Below are 22,076 nucleotides of genomic sequence, written 5' to 3'. Positions count from 1 at the left end.
CGATAAACTACAATTAAAATTTGTATAGCTACATTACTTTTCATATAAATAAATAATTGTTCTTATTTACAAAATTCTTGGAAAACAATATATTTATTTACAACAAAACCATGAAGATATTTCTGTTTATTTTTATTTTTTTTACATATCATGAATAATAATACTTTCGATATAAAAAGTAATATTTTCAGTGATTTGGTCGGGTCAGAGATCTGTCTCACAAAATTAACAGGTGGCGTCATTTTTTGTGGTATCTAATTGTATTCTGCTTCATTTAATTATTAATCTCTTCGACCAAATAAAATTGAGAGGAACTAGTATACTGTTATATACAGCCCTAGAAAGTCATTGTGAACATGGTTTAAAAAAAATCCATCTTTCAAACATAATTTAATTTCTATATTAATTATCCAAATCAAATACAATTAATTTTTCAATAACTGGACTATGAAGAAACATTATTTCATCTTTAAATAATAACTATAAAGTCAAATTTATTTTGTGAAACAATTATTATATATCTAACATAGCCAAAGGGCTCAAATGAAATTTATAAATTTAACTATAATTTTGACATCAGCAGCAAAATTTAACAGGTCATTTTCCACGTCTAAGTTATCTATGGCAAAAACTTGTGTGAGACGGTATCAGAAGTCGTATTTTGTGAGACAGATCTCTTATTTGAGTCATCCATGAAAAATTATTACTTTTTATGCTAAGAGTATTAATTTTTATTGTTAATATCAGTAGGGTTGACTCGTCTCACAGATAAAGATTCGTGAGACCGTCTTACAAAAGACCTACTCATCCATCGTTAATTCCTACTAGTTATAAATATATAATCCTACTATTCAAAGTAAACGCAGCTAATGGACAATGTCTAGCAGTAGCGATTTACCAAATTATGAACCTATCCAAAAACATTTTATAAAGCGCAAATAGAACCAATCGTTTTCTCGAACAATTTCTTGAAATCTGTATTTCTTAAAATTTTAAAATAACACAAAACCTAATGATTTTAAAGTCACCACTTAAATATGTAAACTTGGTTAAAAAATTATGTAAATCCATTTTCTACATTTACATGTTTTCAAATGTCCAATGATGCATAACGTGGGACTGAGAATTATTTAATACAAGGCATGAGATAATAATTGTTCCCAAATATAAAGCAAATAGTGGTCCCATGATAGACATGGCACAAGGTTGCCAAACTATTAAACTGAGTCATTCTGGACAAAAACTTATGTGAGACGGTATCGTATGTCGTATTTTGTGAGACATATCTCTTATTTGGGTCACTCATAAAAAATTATTATTTTTTATTGTGAATATCGGTAGGGTTGACCCGTCTCACAGATAAAGATTCGTGAGACCGTCTCACAAGAGACCTACTCGTCATTCTGTAGGTACAATAAAATATATACAATAATTTTTATAACATAAAAAATTCAATACAAAAATTCTATTTATCAAAATCTCATGATAAATTCAATATAAAATTTCATGAAATAATAATAAAATCTGACGATATAATTGTCGTAAATATCGATATAGGATATATATTTTTTAGTTTTAAAATTATTCAAATAATTATACTAATCATACATAAATAAACAAAGATTCTAAATTATTATTTTTTTAGGAATATAAATATATACAGCCGACATTTAGGTCAAATGTTATTAAAATAATTGTACTCAAGTGAACCAAAAGATTATTTTAAAGGTTAATGAGATGCATAAGGTTTGCTTTTTATATTATGCATCACTCATCGTTGTATATATGAGTCAAACACTATCCAAATTATACATGTTCGCGTATATCGAGTAACAAAAACTATATATATTGAGAGTGTGTGTCTCGTTGTAACTAATATCAGTACACGCTATATCACAATATGCACAAGGTTCGGATTCTTCTTCCGAATTTAATCGAAAAAGAAATATAAAAAGAATAATAATTGAGAAATTCCAACTTTACAACTTTCATTTTTGAAAACAAATAACATGGGGGCACACTTATAGGAGCACCCATTCCCGCACTAGGTAATATGAAAAGAACAAAGAAAGTGCATGCATGAAAAGTGGTACGTGAATCTTGATATTTTAAATTCTATTTTTCTTAACATAAATTATATATAAAAAAAATAGATATTAAAAATTTTAGTTAAAAATCACATATTTTTTTCCTAACAAAATATTATTGTTAAAGGGAAATATGGATCATGTCCGACTCACCACTTTGCCATTATTATTGGAAGATGTAATGAAGTTAGGTCACAGAGAATATGTAGGTGGCAACACATTGATTATTCTATCTTATCCTTTTACTTTATATATATATATATATATATATATATATAATATCATTAGAATGAATCAATTTCTGTTTCTATTTATTTTATTTTTATCATATTTACTTTGTTTTATATGAGATTTTTTTAGAACTAAGGAGAAAAGATTCAAACTCTAGTTTATTTACATGTAGTAATGGGTGAGATAAACTGGGTTACAAGTCCGATCTCGTTTTATCTTGGAATTTGGGCATAAGAACTAGAGTTAATGTAATTAGAAAAAAAACCAAAGTTAAGGTTTATATTATAATGTTGGATGAAATATATTGTTACAGAATTATTGATCTATATTATTATTCAAAAATTTGTGTGAGACAGTCTCACGAATCGTATTTTGTGAGACATATCTCTTATTTGGGTAATCCATGAAAAAATATTATTTTTTATACTAAGAGTATTACTTTTATTGTGAATATCGGCATGGTTGACCCGTCTCACAGATAAAGATTTATGAGACCTGCTTCTCACAAAAGACCTACTCATCTTATTATACAAATATATAATTAATTTAGATACAAAACCTTACATGATTACAATAGTCAATATGTACAAATTATATATGTAATAGAATATATAGAATCAATTTTCTTTTGGCCTCAAAAAAGAAAGAATCAATTTACAGCTAATGAATGGATCTGTTAAAATTCCGAATTTGGTGGCGAGGTGACATGTCGGGGCAGGTTTTTGAGGTGAGCACTTCTTATATTTCTTAATGAGAATTCGTGTGTTAAATTTCCAAGATTACATAATTATTACAAATTATAAATGTTGATAAACGACAATTATTCGATGCTATAAAACTATTTTAATGTTTAATAATAGTTGAACACGCGCTTCGATTATTTTAACTTCCATAAATTTTGAATCTCATATTTTTAGAGCTAGCTTTTGCTTCGTCACGTAAAAATAAGTTTTCAAACTTCGATTAAAAGAGTACAATCGCATGTCGAAAAAATCAAATATAACAAAGACGAAGAAGTATTTGAAACCAAGTAAGGATAATATATTCGATATTCACTCAGTATGGATCGAAAAATAAAGACTACAAGTTTTATCTCCAGAAGAAACGTAGGGACTCGTAAGAAGTCTAGCATGCACATAACATGTTTGGTGAAACGACGAAGTGTCTTTCCTTATTTGCGAGATAATTAATTAATCATTGAAATCATACATGTTTCATACGGTCCACGAGTTTAGACTTTAGAAGCAAGCCCAACTCATACACGCACTCAAACGTCCATCCCCTCATTGGACTTACACTTTATTTTTTTTATTTTTTTTATTACAACACACGCGAGGAGGGGAGATCGAACCCGAGAAAGGGATGCAGCTAATTTGACAAGTGAGATCACTGGGCTACAAGCCCGGTCTCGACTCACACTTTAATTTGAGTATTCAAACTGAAGGTATATAAATTTTTTTATTTTGAAAATAAATATTAAAATCCAATTTTACGTATTTCAAATTTCAAATTATATATATCAAACTAAAATAACTGAAAAATTCAAAATTTAATTAATCTAATAATTTTATTAGTTTTTTTTTTATATTATACATTTTATAAAATGATATTTAGTGAGTCGAATATTTAATTCATTTAGAATTTATATTTATAGATTCTATAAAAAAAAACTTAACCAAAATGTTAATATATTATAGTTTAAATGATATTCTGAAGCAAAAAACACTATTGCATTGCTCATAAATGATACTTGCCACGTTCTAATTATAGCAAGAAAATTTCGGTGCATTCTTTTTCTCAAATGTTTAGAAATGTGCTCGTCACTACTTGGATGTATTTCACGATAATATGAAGATAAGCAAGTACACAAATTTACTTAACAGCATTCACAGTCATGGATATAAAATGTTCAATCACAATTCAAAGATGTACAAGGTGAGTATAACCGAAACGAAAACTTTGAAACTGTTAGAAAAAATGAGTTTTGTACTCAATTAAAATTGATAAAATAATTCGAACAAGCTACGTGGCGAACAAATTTTTTTTATTACCAATTAGGGTTAATTGAGAAATTAATTGAGTTCGAATTTTATCGAGTGAAAAGATTGAATCGAAATATTATATTATTATATTGTAATATATAATCTATATAATATATTATTATATAATAATATTATATGTGTATATATATACATTGGAAATCACAACCGTGTGATTGGTGAAGAGATACAATTCAAATGATTTGCCCGAATAGTTGTCAAGGATTGACCGAAACAATGTGTTCTTTTAATTATGAAAAGACGTGTCTTTTGATTTAAGATTTTTTCATTTTTTGTAAGTGTCTCTCTCATTTGCATCCATTGCACCAAATTCTCTTCTTCTCATCTCTCCTTAATTTAGTTCTATATGCGAACTTTTAATTATTAGTACGTAAAGTTCGAATTTTCAAAATATAAAATCTTGAATTTGAATTTTCTAAGCTTTTACGTTTAAATTCGAACTTTGAAATTAGATTCGATAGTTGTCTTCTAGTTTAGAATTTTTTAAGTATCTGCGCTTAAATCCAAGTTTTGCAAGATTTAAACTCTTGGAATTGGATCTTTAAGTTTAACGCTTAGAATTCGAAATTAGAAAGTTTGAATATCATCTTCATAGTGTTCTAAATATTTCAAGTTCGTGTAGCTTTAAAATTTGTAGTAATACTATTTTGAAGTCCTAGTCGTTGTATCTTGAGAAACGAATTGCCAACAATCGTGAGCACCAGGGCGGGACAATATCGTTTTAAGGAAAAAGAGTCAAACTCTTGCCTCGACTATTTTCTCGTAGTCTTTTGTTTCACCGATTTCTATCTCGAGATTTTCCAAGAAAAATAAAAGAATACCTACTAACAGGAACATCTCAAGTTTGTGAGACTACTTGCATTCATCATACATGTCAACAGACCCATAATGGTTGACCAAATGATTAAAGAAAAATCTCCATATAATGTAATTCATGTTTCATTTCAGGAATAATGGCCAGCACTAATAATTCATTTCAGTCGTGGTGAACTAACATTACGGGCCAGTGGAAAAACATGGAGGCCCAATACCCATAACTGAATATGTACGTGGGCTGTATTTTATCCTTGTGGGCTACTAATACACATTTTCCACGGACGAGCGAGGTTTGGGGGGGACAAGTTTTGTGGATGGGGCATTGGACGGCTGATGATGGTATGGAAAGATTCTCATGACCATAATGACAACAACATAACTGACCGTTTGCAACTCATATTTAATCAGTGTCTCAAATTTGAAATTGAGATTTCGGATTTGAAATTCAATTATATTCTGTCCTAACTCAAAAAAAAAAAAAAAATTTACTATTTTATATGAATATGAGTTATCGTACAACATAATCAAAATTAGATGCATCGATAGATTTTAAATTTATAAATTTCAAATATATTTTTATTGTCTAGATAAGTGAGACTTTAATCTTAAAATACATATATTATATGTTTATATAATATTTCATATTAATGAAGATAGGTTAACTCAATAATTGTATTATTAGAAATATACTTTATACAATTAGAATGTAAATAATTAATTTGTGAATTTAAAATTTGATTTATTATTTTGTTATAATGAACTAATAATCGAAATTCATGAATTTTAAATCCATCTTATCAAGTGCATCTTTAAGTTGCTTTTAGATTGAAAGAATTGGAGTTGATAAAATATCTGAAGAGAGAATTTGAAATAGCTCTATTTTCAGATAAATTTAAAATTCACCAAAAGACTTGAAAAATAATTATTTAAGATTTAAAATTATTGTCAAGTAGATTTGTCCAAACAAACTAATAAAATTGTTATTATGTCTTTGAAATTCCTGACTACAAATTCATCAATTCAAACGGAATCTTATATGATATTTAATGAGATGTTAAATATATATTAGCCAACTGCTAAACACATGACCGCATTTTGCAAAAAAATAATGGATCAACGATGACCATTAGATCTACTCCATGTTAATACTCTCATGGTAACGTGAACCCAACCTTAGAATATTGAACTTATTTAACGAGCACACTTGCAAATATATGCAGAAATTCAGAATCAACAAGAAAAAAAAAATACCATTAAACCTAAATGCCAAATTCAAATCCAACCAAATTTTGATTACATGCGAAAAACAGGGTATTGTGTGAATATCACAAGTAATTCAACAAAAAATATTACAACATAGAATCAGTCCTGCCAAAACAGAAGCTATGGTGGATGAAAGCTGTCTCGAATCAGATCGAGCTTAGCAACGAGGGGGAAAAAGTATAGTTCTTTACAACAATAAAACCCGCGTACCAGAAGTATTAAATCTCTCACAATCTGCCCAAATCAATTTGGATGGGCAGCAACCGCGTTCTTCTAACAAAGATCACATCTCAGAAACAGACCACATATATGCTTCCATCTCTGTAGCTCGTTTTTCATTCGTCCTTTTAAACATTTCTTTCTCATATCCTACACAACAGAAGCGGCAAAAGACATTATAAACTTCCATCCATTTTCATATATATTCAACGCACATTAGATCCCACTTTCTTATGTATTAAAATTTCTAGAAATGGCGCGTGGATAGGTGAAACGGTAGTAAAGAGCTCACCATTACTGCGGTCTACACCATCCCAGTGTCTTCCTGGTTTGATTCCATACCGGTTTGGAGCAGCTTCAAGTCTTCTCTTTATCCAGCTATGACTCGGGATTTCCTGGGGAATTATAAATCCAGATTCTTTCATCTTCTCACTATCGCCAAGGTCTGGAAGAACTGGCAGGGAGTGCTTTCTCTGTAGGAACACATCAATTCGGGTAAGCCAAGAACCAGTTGGGTTGATAACAGTGTAGTTCAGAGAATAGAAGTACCCATTATATGAAAACAAAGCATAAATGATATACAACCTACCGTCACCAAATGTGCCATAGGATCACCCCATCTAACTCTTTCCTTCAGCATTCTGTCTAGATCAGCATCGTCCCTAAAGAAAAGTCAAACTGAAAAATAAGTATAACACGCTAAGCCTTCCTATTTCATCAGGAAGAATAGCTACAAATCAACGAATCAACAAAGATGATGTAACTAATATTTACAGGAAAAGCTGCGATCTAAATAAAGATGGACTTTTTTGAATGGGAATCCAAATGAAAACAAAATTGATTCTCAATTGGTTAGTTCTAATTTTTTTTATAGATCAAGAATATTATAAGACAGAATTCTAAGGATGTACTCTGGCAATAGAAAGAAGGACCAGCACGGATATAACCTCAAACCCTCTTCCTCTCCCCCTCTTAGACATCATATAGTGTTCCCCTATCATTAAACCCATAGTTCTAAACAGATGGTTTGTCAGTTAGGACTGAACTGTGATATTTTCAAGAACTCGTGAAAATTCATAGAGTTACTTAATCAAGTAAGCTAACCAAATCATAATCAAACAATCATAGCATTTCCAATTGTTAACATGCAAGTAAATTCACATTATGTGTGGGTGGTGCTTCGAGCATCCATACACTGAAAATAAACTTAACCACACCTAAGGACAAAACAAATTATAATGACCTAATCTAAGTATTTTTCAAATTTTACAGGAAGAAAATGAGGTGCAGTGAGACCTACCGAATAAGTTGCTGGACATTCAAGACAAGGGTGGAATACTTGTCTATGCTGCTAAGGATAAGTAACTCACCTAAGAATGTATTCTATGAGAAACCAGCTTCAACCACATTATTGATGATCAAGACATTCCAATAATGCAAGAATATTAGCTCTTCATGTTTCCACATCTCATTTGAACATGACTGGCAGAATGTATGAAGACTAACATATGTCAAATAGTGCATGAAAAGTGAAAGTGTTCCATTCCAAATTTTGTAAATTTATACTCTATTCACTGGCATATTCACTTCTAAATTATATTCGAACGGATTCCTCTTGATCCTTTCTATTACCTGCTCCGTGCAAATGGTTTATCCATCTCTGATTTGAATTCCTCAAGTTTAGCTTCAGCTTCCCGCTTTTGAGCCAATCCTTTACCCCATTCCAGCTTTATTTCCTGAAGGTAAATTATGGTCATCACTTGGAAAAAACACGTGTGTCATTAAATGTGAGACATCCAAGGCAAAACGACAGGCATAAGATACATATATATCTGCCGAGTTCATTCAAGCCACGGCATGGGTATTACAGAGACTGATGCAATATTATCAGAAAATAATAATTATGATAAAGAAAAACATGATGAAAGAAATACACGAACAAGTACTACAAGGCCTTTGGTCTCAAACTAACGAAAAAACATGCAGAAGCAATTTGTTTAGCCAAGTTGTGATATAAAAAAATCCATTTGTTTCAAAGCGAAGTGCATATCTCAATTTTTTCTAAAATCACATATAATATTATAACTAGTATTATCGCTGTGATAACTTCAATAACAAAATTATATAATTAGCTGAGTTCAGCATTGAAACGATAAAGCATAATAACATAAGGTGTAGAGATAAACCCTCCGACATAGCGTGATAACTAAACTAAACCCCAAATCCCATAAACTCTATAACTCTCACCAAGGCTCCTAACCACATGTACAGTCATAAACTAAACATGCACAACATTCCATATACTCATATCCTCGCCCATTACCTAAAAAGTGTTCATATAAGGTGAGCCAAAAAGAGCTCATTACAGTCCCCACTATTCAAGCTCAATATGACAATAGCATATACATAAACATGCATGATGCTTGTGAGTCGCTCAGAAACGCATACTGACACATTTAGAGTTCAAATGGCCTTACACAAGCTCATATTCACTGGCCACTGCTACTAGGAAAAATTCAAATCAACACGCATGTGGGACTTCTGGGCAAGGAAATCTACCAACTGCCAGCTTCAGATGCACGTTCAGGATTAATTAGGAAATCAGAAAACAGGAAGGGGAATGAATGAATTAAGTAGAAATGAATTAAGCAACAGCACTGGTGCAGAATTCTTGATTATCCACGAGTAACTAATGCCCCGGAACTGAAACGGAAATGCAGACAGAAACCCATTTGACTCACGGCCCCTTAAGATTTAAGCCTGGATGTACCTAATATCCTGAAGAATTAAATGTAGGCTGGCCAAAGATAGTAAATGACAGTCAAGTATGCCAAGTATGGCAAAACAGGTGAATTCTTATCAAAATGATATTTTAGCAGACCGACCATTGAATGTTCATTTAACATTTAGATAATTTCGGGTACAATCCTCTTAGTAATGCTGAGATACAAAACATTAAAAGAAAACAAAGGGGTGGGAAGGAAGATACTACATGAAAAAGTAAGCCATGTTCATGAAAAAAATTTCCAATATCCAGGAGTTCAAAAAAGATAAACAGAAGTGGCACCTTAGGCTTCTCTTCTTTCTTCATTTTATCCTTCTGAGATTTTAAAAACTCCTCCTTTGACATGCGTTCGCCTGCAACAGAAAGGATATAGCATATCATGTTTTTTTCCTGCTGAAAAAATGGCATATGACCAAAGAAGATACATTTTCTCACCCGTAGATTTGTTTCGGTATACAGCTTCAGCATTTCGGCCGCTTACAGAAGGATCCATTTCTTTGAATCTACAGAAACATGAGATTTGGAGTTAGGTTGAGAATCTGAGGAAGCATAGGAAATAAGCTAAATGAATATAGCTTTCTAAAGTGGGATGTAGTTATTCATAGATTAATGTTAATCCATGCATTTCAACCTCATATGGTGACCAAAAGAGACTCAGAAACTAACACATAAAACAAACTAAATAAAGCACCATAGGGTGGATTAACACGGAAACCTGAAGTTATCTCTCTATGTGACACAACTCATACAAATAGCCATCATCTAATCAAGACAAAACCCATTTATAACATGCTATCCCCAAATTCTATTCCAACATAACATCATTTCTTAAACCAAGTCCAGAGACTTAAATACGAATATATGCTTGAAGCTCTACTAACTCTGCTAACTCAAATAAATATTTGAATGCAGTTGAAGTTCAAGTAAGTTCAGTATCATTCTTCAGGGGGGTCAACACCTAACCAAACAAATATTCCATGGGGAAAAGACGGATGTTTGAGCAGTAGAGAGAATCTCGGAGACAATATTAATGAAAACATAATAGTTACCTTAGCAAATCTTCCTTTTTCTTTCTATCAATTTCTTCTTTGATATCCACACCAGACACTAAACCAGTCTTTGCACGATCAATCAAAAGAGGTGATTCTTTACGTCTTTTTCTTGGGGGAGAAAGATCAGAAACCGAAGAAGCTAAATTTACAGCGTCATCGCCCGTTTTGAATATTGACTTACTAGTAGAGATATGCATGAAATCTGTTTTGCCATTATCAACCTTTCTTGGAGGCGAAAGATCTGTCGCTGAAGAAGCATGGGAGTCATCTCGATATCCAGAGCCACGAGGAGCACGACGAGGAGGAGAAGAAGCACTATGTAAATGCTTGCGCGGCTGCCGAGGTGGAGATAAATCGACATCTGACACACTGACAGGCTCTCGATTAGGTTTAGGTGATGGAGTGTCATTTCGAGGCCTTCTTTTGGGAGGAGGATAAATATCAGAATTCTGGTTTTCTATCTCCAAATTTTTCGAATTCTGAGATACAGACACCCAACCACTTCCATCCTCAGAAATGGCCCCAAAAGGACGCTTGGATCTAAGTTGCTCTAGTCGTTTCATATGCTTAACTTCAATATCTTCATCAACCTGGGGCTTATCTTCATCTATAACAGGTTTGATTATAGTCATTGGCATAATTAAGCCAAAAATTGTCATCATATGCTGGAAAAAAATGTATATTTGTAGTTACCTGTTGAATCTTCTTCTTCATTGAGTTTCACTGGCCTTTGCCAGGTGGGATCTTCATCCACAATAAGAACACCTTCAGAAACAGGTTTACCCTTTTTTATCTTCTTCTTCTTTTTCTTTTCTGCATCATCGTTACTTGTGTATTTCTTAAGGTAGTCTTTAAGTGACGTCGACTTTGAAGACATATCAACCATCACAAGAAGTTTCAGCTTTATCAAGAAAAATAAAGTATTATGATTCAGTTGATTAAGAAACACATGTATATCCCGGGGGCGGGGGGGTCCATCAAGTTTCGGCAAAAAAAAACATCATTAATTGACTGAGAAAATACAAATTGGTTTTTTAATTTTCTTCAAGAAGCAATACAGATCGAATTTTAAGAATTACAAATACCTGTATTGAAATTGGCTTCTAGCAGAGCAGGCAAGTAACACAAAAGCCTAGAAGGAAATTTTAGAGCACCATAGTGTCCCGTGAGCATCTCAAACAACGCAAAGCTCGTGTGCCTGAATTCGTTTTTTTTTTTTAAATAATAAATAAATAAACTGGATTCGGTTTTTGGTTTCCTGATCTCGCCTCTTGGTCGATTTTTCAAATATCTCCTATATTTTATTGATATTTTTTAAAAAAACAAAAAAGTTTGATCAGATCTAAATAACAAAAAACAAACTCATTTTTATTTTTAATTAGTCTATTTATGACTAAAATTTGATAAAATTAAGCAAATAGAAGTTTTTATTATAACAAAAAATCAAATTAATTAGGCAATAAAACTTGTATAATCGAATTCAAAATTTTTAAATAAAATATAATTTAATACGATATCATAAGTTAAAATTATTCCTAAGAAATGTATTTGTTAAAGTTTTTTACCTTACTTAAGGTTTTCTAATATTACAAAAAAATAAAATCAATTAATTTTAAAAATGACATCTACTTCTCTTCAACTTTGTAAGAATGTTTAAAATAACAAAAAGTATAAATGTATATGATATCTTCAAAAAACTTTCATAAAAAATAATGAAAAAAATTGATTTTTCTAGATGTAATATCCTTAATTTAAACTAGTAAATTATGCACACACATTTTGTGTGTAAATTATAATCATAATGTATATAAGGTTTTTATTTTATTAAATTCTTAATTTCATGTTTAATTTAATAATAATTGATAGAAATTATAGAGGGGTCATAGTGCAATTTGAGAGGGTTAATATTGAAAATAAGTTGTGGAAATTTTGAGAAAAAATATTGGTGTAAGAACAATATAGAAAACAAAACCTGGTATCCTTTAGGTGACAGATTCTTTATATAATAGTATACAATAATGAGTTTATAGTATACACGAACACGTACTACAAGGCCTTTGGTCTCAACTAGCGAAAAAACATGCAGAAGCAATTTGTTTAGCCAAGTTGTGATATAAAAACCATTTGTTTCAAAACGATAAAAGAAAACAAAGGGGTGAGAAGGAAGATACTACATGGGGGAAAAAAAAGAAATCTCCAGTAATAATCCCCAGAGAAAAATTACAAAAAGCATAAAAGAATCTAGCCCCAAGCAGGGGGGAAATAGACACCCAAAACTCCGATAAAAAACACTTTGAAATCAATAAATCATGGATTTTCAGTAAAAGCAGCTGATGAGAAACAAAGTTCACACATAATTGACTAATACACCTCAAAAATAATAACCACGTGGTAAGAGAAATCAGACAGTACTCGGATTCACCTTCTATAACAAACCACCACGAGTTTTGATTCCCAGATTTCGTATTATTCTGCTCACACTTTTACAAACAAGAATTTCCAGATATACAGCTGCCAAAGCTCTCCCTGATCATCGATTTCTAAGACAAATAATAGACTAAAACTGAGGAAACAGTGTATCAAACAATTAACAAAGCCTAACGACAGTCCAATCAAAATTATACGAATTAATAACGAACTAAATAAAAATTTGAATACAACCATTGAAAAAAACAGCATAAATTTAAATAAAACAGGGAATGTTCTAGATCATCCAATCGCATAAACAGTAACGAATTAGAAAATCCAAAGACTACAGTCGTATTTAAAAGCTAGCAATACCCGATGATCAGTGAACAAACAAGCCCCAAAATAATCAAAAAATCGGATTCCAAACCACTGAATTGCCTACGCATCATCAAATTTGGGGAAAAAGTTCTCAAATCCTAAATACATTATCATAATAAAAAGAAAAACAACGATTCAGCAGGTAAATAGCAACAATCCCTTAAATAAATCCGAAAATCCATTCCAGATCCCCGAACACGAACGGAAAACCGGAATAATCGAAATCAGGTTTAAATTCGAATCACGTCAAGTACTGTAGACGCGTAATTATCATGATTGCATAAACGATAAGTGCGTGAATAACACTTGTACACACAGAGAGAGAAGCGCAAGGAAAATCATGTACCTATGGAGATGTCACCCACACCACACCCTCTCAGTGACTCCGACCTCAATTTCGGATTTCATAGAAAACTTTTGGCAGTACCTTCGTAAATTCGTAATTATATAAATTACATCTCATCCCCCATTTTTTACTGTAATCTCAAATTCATCCCTATAAGTTTTTACCTTTTCAATTAAATCTTTCTTACCAAATTCATCTCAAAGTTACGTAGTTGGACTAATTATCTAACCTCGATAATTTTGTTATTTTCAAATTAATGACTTTTTAATTTAAAATTTTAAAAATATATATAAAGATGTTATTATATTTAAAAATTATAGATAAAGATATGATTTAAGATTTTAAAAAAAAAATTATACAGATATAATTTTAATTTTAAAAAATTTCACCAAATCAATTAGAAGTTAATTATTATTACTAGTATTTCATGACACACGATACGTACCATGTCAAATTTTTTGTATTTGATAATTTTTATGTAAAAAATATATATTATTTTATATAAGATCTTCTTAGATAGTTTGAATTTTTAGATAAATTATAAATAAGTTTAAGAAAAATCGAAAAAAATAAAGAATTGTACAAAAATACTATAAACTCTCAACAGCAAAATTAGCTAAAAAATATCACGGAAGGTATTTTGTCTCACGGGTCGTATTTTGTGAGACATATTCGTGAGATCATCTCACAAGAAACCTACTCTTTTTAGTTTATATTGTCATCCCCCGAATTAACCTTTTGAATTGAAATAAAATTAAAAGTATCCCAACTTGATCTTACGATGATGGCAAAACTAAGACCGTGTGTTCAATTTTCACAGATTTCAAATAATATAATTATTGAGAGTAAGATTGTTTGAGGAGCAAAAAGTAGAGCTCAAACTGTATTGCATTTGTACGTACGATATAAAATATCAAGATTGCATAATTACTACACGTTATAACTTTTCGTAAAACGACAATCGTTCGATTCTATAAAACAATTTTAATATTTAATAATAGTTGAATAGGCGCCTGGATTATTTTATTTTCCATTAACTCTGAATCTATAAAAACTACGTCGCATAACAATAAGTTTTCAAACTTCAAATAAAAGAGTACAATCGCATGCCAGTAAAACCAAACATAACAAAGACAAGGAAGTATTTGAAATCAAGTAAAAATAATATATTTGAAGTTTACTCAATATCTATCGAAAAAGAACAACTACGAGTTTTATCTCCATAAGAAATCACGATCGTTTTGGAAGCGACTCGTGAGAAGTCTAGCATGCACATAACATGTTTGGTGGTGAAATGACTATTTTTGCTAGATAATTAATCATCGAAATCATATTCCATCGAGAATAATTTGAAATGAAGTGGATCGAATCCATTATGAAGAAGCTCTCCCAAGTTTATTTATTGTTTTTGTTTACTTCATAGATGTTTCATACGGTCCACTAGTTCAGATTTTAGAAGCAAGCCCAACTCATACACACACTCAATCGTACTTCCTCTCATTGGGCTTATCCTTTATTTTGAGTATTCAAACTAAAGAAATATAATTTTTTATTTTGAAAATAAATATTAAAATCGAAATTTATGCAGTTTGATTTTCAAATTATATATATCAAAATAAAATAACTGAAAAATTCAAGTTTTAATTAATCTAATAAATTTTTTAGTATTTTTTTAGATTATACATTTTATAAAATGTCATTTAGTCAGTCGAGTATTTAATTTATTTAGACTTTATCTTTATAGATTCCATATAAAAAAAATTAAACAAAACGGTAATATATTATATTTTAAAACACACCTTAATTACTCATTTAATAATTGTGTAAATCTAACCAAAATAACTGAATCGTTTTAAAACATAATCGAATCAAAATAAAACAGTCCTAAAAATCGTCAAATGTTGCAGAGAGTTTGACAAACCCAAGTGTGACAACTTCTAACTCAAGATTGGTAAATTAGTTTCAATGGCGAAATGACAAGGAGTAGGTACCTTGTGAGACGGTCTCACGAATATTTATCTGTGAGACGAGTTAACCCTATTGATATTCACAATAAAAAGTAATATTCTTAGCATAAAAAATAATATTTTTTATGGATGATCCAAATAAGAGATCTGTCTCACAAAATACGGTCCGTGAGACCGTCTCACACAAGTTTTTGCTAATGATAAGATGACAGCAAGTTTCAATAAATATAGATCGACTCAGCAGCAAAAGAACATTTGAATGCAACTGAAAAAAATATATATAATAATTTCACATAGCCTCACATAGAATATAATATGTCAAAAAGACTCTAAACACTAACAATTCCATTAAATCTGCTCATTCCCATTCGACGGGGAGGTTTTGAACTTCAAACTTTTATGTAACGAATACTAATATTTGAGAGTGGTATTATAATAGCACTTGCTTCCTTCTATGGCCGGTAGTTTGAGTTTAATATGTGTATGATGATCTCTGAAAGAAAACTCTCCACAACTTTCTGTTTTCTCAGGTATCTTATGAACTCGTCTTCGAGTACCATAGCTTCTTCTGGCAAATCAAGAGCTTTTCCTTTTCGACACCATATTCCGTGTCTTCTTTACGACAACTCCATCTCACTCCTTTAGCTATCGTAGCGACAGCATCCACGAAATAGCTGGACTCCCGGATGATTGCATACCCGTTTGGCCGGAGTATGCGATCCATCTCTAACATAACGTACTTCATTTCACATCTGCCAAAAAAATATAGTGTCAAAAGGACTATCAGTGGAAAAGAATGACCACAGTGGGTCATTGACCATAATTTCCTCAAATATTTAAAACCAAGTTCACAAGCTCAGGACATAATTCAAGCATTCACTCAATAAAGCTTGATAATAATGTCTGCGCTAAAATACACCAAGCTCAAATTTAACTTGACTTCAAAGTACTTCATTCTTTGAGCAAACAAATTCGAGATCGGCCTTCAGCATATAAATTTGTGTAGAATTTGACTCGATTCGATTTGTTTGTACACATAAGTGGGAAAATATAACCTTTATCTAGGGCCATGGTGCCTGATATTAAACACATCTTTGTCAGAGTGTTATTCACGAGAACTTCATCCAAAAAACATAGTCGAGGAGGGGAGCAGAGCTTCACCTGTGACTTTCAGAAGTGAAAAGGCCGTCCAAGTGAAGGAGATCATACGTTCGAGGATATGTTGAAAAAGCCTCGCACCTAAAAATGATGTCAAATATATCAACATCATCTGAAAATCAGACAATTTCATTAGATAAATGTTGATGCATTTTCAGGTAAAAAATGTATCACCAGTCGTGATAGGTTCCTATGAGGCCCCTATCATACACCGTAGCTAGTGTATTCAGGGCATAGGATGAGACGACATTCATAACCCACGAAGGAGCGTCATTCAGGGCAGCAGCAAGACCTCCATACATCGTGTTCATATCCATGATGTTTCGTATCTTGTCAGTTCCAATTGCAGGGAGCAACTTCTTGTAGTGTTTTACTCGTGACTTCCATTTACTATCATCGTGATTGAAAGCACCGTCACTGCCACCTCGAACATCAGAAACACGCTCAGGAGCCGTATGCAATCGTTGGGGCCACTTGGGAAGGGATTTTAATGCTACTTTCTTGTGCTTTGGGTTAGGAACAACAACACAAGGTCGAATTGAAGTGTACCATGCTGAATCTGGTTCAGTACCATCATCACACTTCGGAGGATAACTGTCGGGTGCCTCAAGCTTTTTGTAGCAGCTATTGTCGGATGATTTCTGCCAAACGGCAATATCATCTTTCTTCTTGTATAATTTGAAACACATTGAGGATAGTAATTCCTGCAACTTTTCATAATTCGATTTCTGCTCTTCAATAGTTGTATTCCATCCTCTCCAATGATTCTCGTAGTTTACAGGGGGCCCAGAAAGTACCCAAAAGCCACCAGGCCGGAGAACACGGTGTATCTCTAGAAGGTAAATTCCACCTGAGAAGGATACCAGTGTATGGTAAATTATAGATTTTAATATTCCGACTCAAGGCCTTGGTATAAATGAATTGAAACACTTGCACTGACATTTGAATGGCTTTTTACTAAAAATAATTAGAAGATGTTTCAATTGGTTTTTACAAGAATGATTTAAAACTAGCTGAATAGCTTTTCACAAGAAATGATTTGAAACCAAGAATGCAACACATGGTAAAGGTAATTACCGAATTCAGTCCATGGAATAAGGCATCTTGAGCAATGTGCCATGTCAAAAGAGTTTGACGGGAACGGTAACCGTTGTGTCGAAATGATGCCTAAGATTGCTGGTATCCCACGTTCCAAAGCAAACTGGACTTGAGCTTCATGATTATCTCTGGGGGCGAGAGATAATGCTAGAACCCCACGATCGAGCAAATAACCTCCCCAACTTGCAACCTGAACTTTATGATTATAAAACACTGATGATTTTGTACAGGGAGTAAAATCTGTGGACGAACTATAGAAAGCAAACTCACCCCACACCCTGTATCAATAGCCGTACGAATTGTCCCATCATTTATTCCTGGAATCAGATCTTGCATCAAATCAACATAAGGACCGACACCGTTAGGGAACATTGTGCCGCCACCAGGAAAGAGGAACTTTTCCCCTTCTTTCTTCAGCCAATGCTGATTCGATTTCTGTCTGTTAATCCAGTCGTACGGAACATTCCTGAAAAAAATTGGATTTTTTTATGTTAATGACAAACCATGAGAACAACAGGTACATTTCGTCAAATCGAATAATTTTTCCTGAAGAAGATGCTTATTACCTGTACCAGCATTCATCTCTGCTCTTTGGCCATCTGATAGGTGACTTGTAACCATCAGGTGGGGCAACCAAGCATTCTTTCCTTTCAAACAATGGAGGGCAATGGCGCTCGAGAAAAGAAAACCTGTGACGACTGTACTTATTCCACCTCTGTAGTAATATCATAAATTGTTTGGTTTAGGCAATAAGAACTACAGGAAATAAAACTTGCAGTGACCGGAACTACAGACATACGCAATATTTATTTACATTTTCTCCAAAACTTCTGATTTTCCGAAAGCGAAAATAAGCAGTTTCACTTCATTTTCAATTTTCTCTAGTCTAAACACATTTTCATTTCGTTTTACATTTTCGTATCGTCATTATTTCAATATAACTTTAACCCAATAAAACTGAAGAATTATATTACAGTCTAACCCAATAAGTTATAATGTTATATTAAAAATTTCTAAATATTCTCACAAAACAATTATAAAAACAAATAACTCAATATATTCTTATATCTCATTAAGAAGAAGAACCAATAATTAATCATATTTCCCAATTCATTTTCTGGAAACAGATTTGGGAACATTTCCTAAAAACAACCCAAACATTACCACAGGGTTCGGTTCCCCATTAATCATAGTGGTCTGTGTCTGATCATTTGGTGTCAAAACACACATCAGATTCTAACAGCAAAGCCAAGAAAGAAATATATTTTAAGAAATACCTTTGGATCTGTGCATGGCGTGTAATCTTGAAAATCTGAAGGGCATTCAGGAAAAGTTACAGCTTTGATCTGAAGAGGGTCTGTTTTCGTTTCCTTTGAAGTTCCCCCTGCTTTATCAACTGCCTGACTTAAATAAATGTCCTTTTGTGAACAAAAGAGCATGCCCAGGTAGAATGAAAGCGCGCATAGCGCAACAAGCATTATCGCCATGGGAACCGTCCTGCATGTTTTATGAGGATGGGCAGTTGGTTTTCCATCTTTGTTCTTCATAGTATCAGAATATGTGATCTGCATAAAAACACAAGACAAAAGACTGGATGAAAAGGCATACAGCCATCCTTAAAAAATGAAAAATCAAAACTGCATCCAGTAAACGTACCATAAGACTAGAAATAAAAATGATAAGCGACAAGAAGACTCAAGTAAGTATAAGAAACAAGCGGGCAACCCAGAATAATAAATAACAAGAGAATGCAGTATCTGACATGATCTGCCAACCCAAATTTTATCAGAAATTACCAATAGCCAATACTCAGAAACAGATTATAATACCATTCAAGCTAAATGTGTACAAGAAACAGCATCCAAGGACAAAAAGACGTGGAATTTAACCACATCTAGTGGCAAAAACAAGCCATCATGTCTGATTTGGAATATCTGACAGCATTTTGGGACACATAACACCATATAGGTCAAGAAGGCCTTTATATTTTCACATGATGTTGGTCCCCACATTAACTTCAAAGAGAGGAACGAATAACGTATCCTTAGGCTTAGTTTGGGAGTTGGTATTTAGAAAGAAAATAATGGAATGGAATAGAAAGGAAAGGAAATTTAAAAACTGACTATTTGGAAGATTTTAATGGAAGGAAAAAAAAGGAAAATGTGTTGCATAGATTTAGAGTAAAATTTTCCTTCCAAATGTGGGTGAAAATGGAGGAAAAAGTAAAAAAAAAAATTCCCTCTCGTCTTTCACTTCTCTTCTTTTATTTGAGTAAGTAGTTTCATGATATGGATCCCCAACCGTCGGGCCCTAGTCTTTATTTTTATTGGAAACTAAATTTATTAATGAAAAAATAAAAATGCAAGAAAAAGTTATACTTCTGATCCATCTAATGAAATTCAGGTAGATGACTTAATCAAAACATGTAGTCCCCATACAAATATCGGGCCCCGGTCTTAATAAAATTTAGCAATCTTGGTGAAGGCCCCCTTCACGACTTATTAGTAAAAAGATGAGGGTAAATGGAATCCAATCTCACCAAACTGTGGCCATGCAAAAGCAACCAAAAGTGGGATAAAAAGCAAAAGCATCATTGAAACACACAGAGGGAAAACATCAAAAGGCAACCAAGATTTTTTTTTAACATGTATCTAGAATACAAAGGGAACCGACAAAACTAGCATTTTCTTTGTAGAGTTGGACTGAAACTTGTGGTCATTTCCCACTTCAGATATGTAAACAAAAATATATGATTTTACAGAAAGGAAAAAGGTGTCATTAGCCAATCAAGGTGTTTCCCTATCGAATAGTCTACAGAACATATTCTGCAAGAAGAAGAAAATTCAACACTCAACAAGGAAAAGTAAACAAATTCTGGAGTTTCAGGTGATGATATAATTATGTTGAGAAATTTCGTATAAGAAATTAAACATCTAAAATGAAATGCATGCGAAAAATTTAAACCATTTTTACTGCTCTGTTCGCCCACATTGCATAAAGCCTCAATCTTTACACATCTTTTGCTTTAAGTAGCCTAAGATTTAAGAAAAATGGGGAAGAATCTGTCATACTCAAATCTCATTAACATTAAAAACGCAGTAAGCAGAGCACAACCGCAAAAACGAAGATAGAAGAATCACAAAATAGTTCAACAAACGGGAAAAGATAAACTGAAAAATTGAGATCTAAATATATAGAACAAGAACTCGACGCGGACGAAAAAAATCTAATCTTTTTGGGGCATAAACAAAATTGACTGAAGATTTAGTGATATAATTCGAGAGACAAAAGGTGAGAGAGAGGACAGAAAATCACCTTCAGCAAAGAATGTGAATAGAAATACAAAATTTTCACACTCTTCTTGATGAAAACCAATACGAATAACTCAGTTATTATTCCATACAATGCTCGGATCTCTCAAGAAATCGAAAACCCACTTCAAAAATTTATTCGTAAAGTCCTGAAAAGAGATCTTGAAGGAAATTCAAGAAGAATTGACAAGAGAGTTCTCTCCCATTTAATAAAATATAATCGACAAGAGAGAGACTTAGAAGATGATAAGGTGGAAATTGGATTTTTTTATATTGCAACTCCTGACAATAAAAAACCCGCTACATGGCATATGTACACATCCATCGTAAGCAATAATCATCATCGTGATTTTCACGTTACACACATTCATATCGACAACCAATTTTGCCGACATGATTAAGTAACATTGAGAAGATGAAAGTTTGATCAATGAATAGGTATCTTATGAGATGATTTTACGAATTTTTATCTGTAAGATGGACAATTCTACCGATATTCACAATAGAAAGTAATACTCTTAGCATAAAAAGTGATAATTTTTCATGGATGACCCAAATAAGATATATGTCTCATAAAATACGACCGTGACACCATCTTACACAAGTTTTTACGTTAGATCAAGTTAAGATTTTTGCAAATTCGATCAACTCAATTGCCAAAAATATTTTTTTTGATATTTTTAATAATTCTTACAATATATTATAGTTCTTATAACTAAATAATAAGTGAGAATTAAATTGTGCATTAAATTGTCGTTAAACGATCCACTCCGTACTCTACAAGGAAAAAATGGTTGTCTTTCTCTTTATAAAATTTTCTCCCACTAAATCTATCGTAAAACCGGTCCAATTTGGTAACAAAATGAAAAATAAGAAAAAGGAGTAATTTGATCACC

The 22,076-nt window shown here is 32.3% G+C and overlaps 3 protein-coding genes across 5 annotated transcripts; all 3 read right to left on the bottom strand.

Moving 5' to 3' along the window:
• Window positions 1-6,740: 6,740 nt before the first annotated feature.
• LOC142532451 (pre-mRNA-splicing factor cwf26-like) lies at window positions 6,741-7,316 on the bottom strand. Its single transcript, XM_075638749.1, has 3 exons — window positions 7,266-7,316; window positions 6,969-7,149; window positions 6,741-6,826 (listed from the first exon to the last, which is right to left on the bottom strand). Exons 1-3 carry the CDS (start codon window positions 7,314-7,316, stop codon window positions 6,741-6,743), a joined length of 318 nt encoding a protein of 105 aa, XP_075494864.1.
• A 653-nt stretch (window positions 7,317-7,969) lies between these two features.
• LOC142532774 (uncharacterized) lies at window positions 7,970-13,795 on the bottom strand. 3 transcript variants are annotated; one of them, XM_075639214.1, is made up of 7 exons: window positions 13,647-13,795; window positions 11,207-11,414; window positions 10,511-11,120; window positions 9,897-9,964; window positions 9,744-9,814; window positions 8,309-8,412; window positions 7,970-8,158 (listed from the first exon to the last, which is right to left on the bottom strand). In XM_075639214.1, exons 2-7 carry the CDS (start codon window positions 11,397-11,399, stop codon window positions 8,122-8,124), a joined length of 1,083 nt encoding a protein of 360 aa, XP_075495329.1. In that variant the 5' UTR covers window positions 11,400-11,414; window positions 13,647-13,795; the 3' UTR covers window positions 7,970-8,121. The 3 variants fall into 3 exon arrangements, 2 of the variants coding, with proteins under 2 accessions (XP_075495329.1, XP_075495330.1); XR_012816608.1 differs by lacking the exon at window positions 7,970-8,158 and adding an exon at window positions 9,125-9,245; XM_075639215.1 differs by lacking the exons at window positions 7,970-8,158; window positions 8,309-8,412 and adding an exon at window positions 9,253-9,379.
• Window positions 13,796-15,858: 2,063 nt separating this feature from the next.
• Window positions 15,859-21,322, bottom strand: LOC142532653 (putative methyltransferase PMT21). The gene is made up of 9 exons (XM_075638993.1): window positions 21,185-21,322; window positions 20,834-20,903; window positions 19,147-19,434; window positions 18,436-18,584; window positions 18,140-18,335; window positions 17,849-18,059; window positions 16,946-17,621; window positions 16,775-16,852; window positions 15,859-16,365 (listed from the first exon to the last, which is right to left on the bottom strand). Exons 2-9 carry the CDS (start codon window positions 20,858-20,860, stop codon window positions 16,149-16,151), a joined length of 1,842 nt encoding a protein of 613 aa, XP_075495108.1. The 5' UTR covers window positions 20,861-20,903; window positions 21,185-21,322; the 3' UTR covers window positions 15,859-16,148.
• Window positions 21,323-22,076: the final 754 nt, after the last annotated feature.

The sequence above is a fragment of the Primulina tabacum genome, chromosome 18 (assembly GCF_025594145.1).
Source record: "Primulina tabacum isolate GXHZ01 chromosome 18, ASM2559414v2, whole genome shotgun sequence".
Lineage (NCBI taxonomy): Eukaryota > Viridiplantae > Streptophyta > Magnoliopsida > Lamiales > Gesneriaceae > Primulina > Primulina tabacum.
The sequence above is the reverse complement of the archived record's forward strand: the minus strand, read 5'-3'. Positions and strand labels throughout refer to the sequence as shown.

Excerpts from the sequence above, each read along its gene's own strand:
- LOC142532451 (XM_075638749.1), bottom strand. The coding sequence starts at position 7,316 with ATGCTGAAGGAAAGAGTTAGATGGGGTGATCCTATGGCACATTTGGTG. Across the intron at positions 7,150-7,265 it reads CTATGGCACATTTGGTGACG|AGAAAGCACTCCCTGCCAGT; the intron begins GTAGGTTGTATA and ends GTGTTCCTACAG. Across the intron at positions 6,827-6,968 it reads TGGTGTAGACCGCAGTAATG|GATATGAGAAAGAAATGTTT; the intron begins GTGAGCTCTTTA and ends TCTGTTGTGTAG.
- LOC142532774 (XM_075639214.1), bottom strand. The coding sequence starts at position 11,399 with ATGGTTGATATGTCTTCAAAGTCGACGTCACTTAAAGACTACCTTAAG. Across the intron at positions 11,121-11,206 it reads TGAAGAAGAAGATTCAACAG|ATGAAGATAAGCCCCAGGTT; the intron begins GTAACTACAAAT and ends AACCTGTTATAG. Across the intron at positions 9,965-10,510 it reads AAAAAGGAAGATTTGCTAAG|ATTCAAAGAAATGGATCCTT; the intron begins GTAACTATTATG and ends ATGTTTCTGTAG.
- LOC142532653 (XM_075638993.1), bottom strand. The coding sequence starts at position 20,860 with ATGTGGGCGAACAGAGCAGTAAAAATG. Across the intron at positions 19,435-20,833 it reads CGAACAGAGCAGTAAAAATG|ATCACATATTCTGATACTAT; the intron begins GTTTAAATTTTT and ends GTTTTTATGCAG. Across the intron at positions 18,060-18,139 it reads CTATTGATACAGGGTGTGGG|GTTGCAAGTTGGGGAGGTTA; the intron begins GTGAGTTTGCTT and ends CATAAAGTTCAG.